The sequence below is a fragment of the Nothoprocta perdicaria genome, unplaced genomic scaffold (assembly GCF_003342845.1).
Source record: "Nothoprocta perdicaria isolate Ctin4 unplaced genomic scaffold, notPer1 scaffold_317, whole genome shotgun sequence".
NCBI classification, from domain to species: Eukaryota; Metazoa; Chordata; class Aves; order Tinamiformes; family Tinamidae; genus Nothoprocta; species Nothoprocta perdicaria.
Window position 1 is genome coordinate 554,709 of NW_020455552.1, and position 376 is coordinate 555,084.

Here is a 376-nt window from a genome sequence, read left to right on the forward strand (position 1 = left end):
GCCGACGACGGGTCGTAGAAGTTGCGGCGCACGGGGCGCACGGTGCCTGCGGGGCGCCCTGGGTGAGCGGACGGGCACGGGGTGGCCCGCATGGCCCCCCTCCAGTGTGGCGCCCCAGAACAGCACCCAGGGCGGTACCAGCACAGCACCCTGCATGGCACCCTGCACAGCACCCAGCGCAGCACCTTGCACAGCACCCTACACAGAACCCAGTGCGGCACATTGTACAGCACTCTGCACAGCCCCCAGAGCAGCACCCTGCACAGCCCCCAGAGCAGCACCCTGCACAGCACCCAGTGCAGCACTCTGCATGGCACCCTGCACAGCACCCAGCATAGCACCCAGTGCAGCACTCTGCATGGCATCCTGCACAGCA

At 68.1% G+C, this 376-nt stretch overlaps 1 protein-coding gene across 1 annotated transcript in view; it reads right to left on the reverse strand.

The window, feature by feature from the left end:
* Nucleotides 1–376, reverse strand: part of DTX1 (deltex E3 ubiquitin ligase 1) — a 6,589-nt gene that overhangs the window by 3,570 nt on the left and 2,643 nt on the right. Inside the window, exon 2 of the mRNA XM_026042895.1 lies at nt 7–46. Within this exon, the coding sequence (XP_025898680.1) occupies nt 7–46 (40 nt within the window). The remainder of the gene's footprint in view (nt 1–6; nt 47–376) is intronic.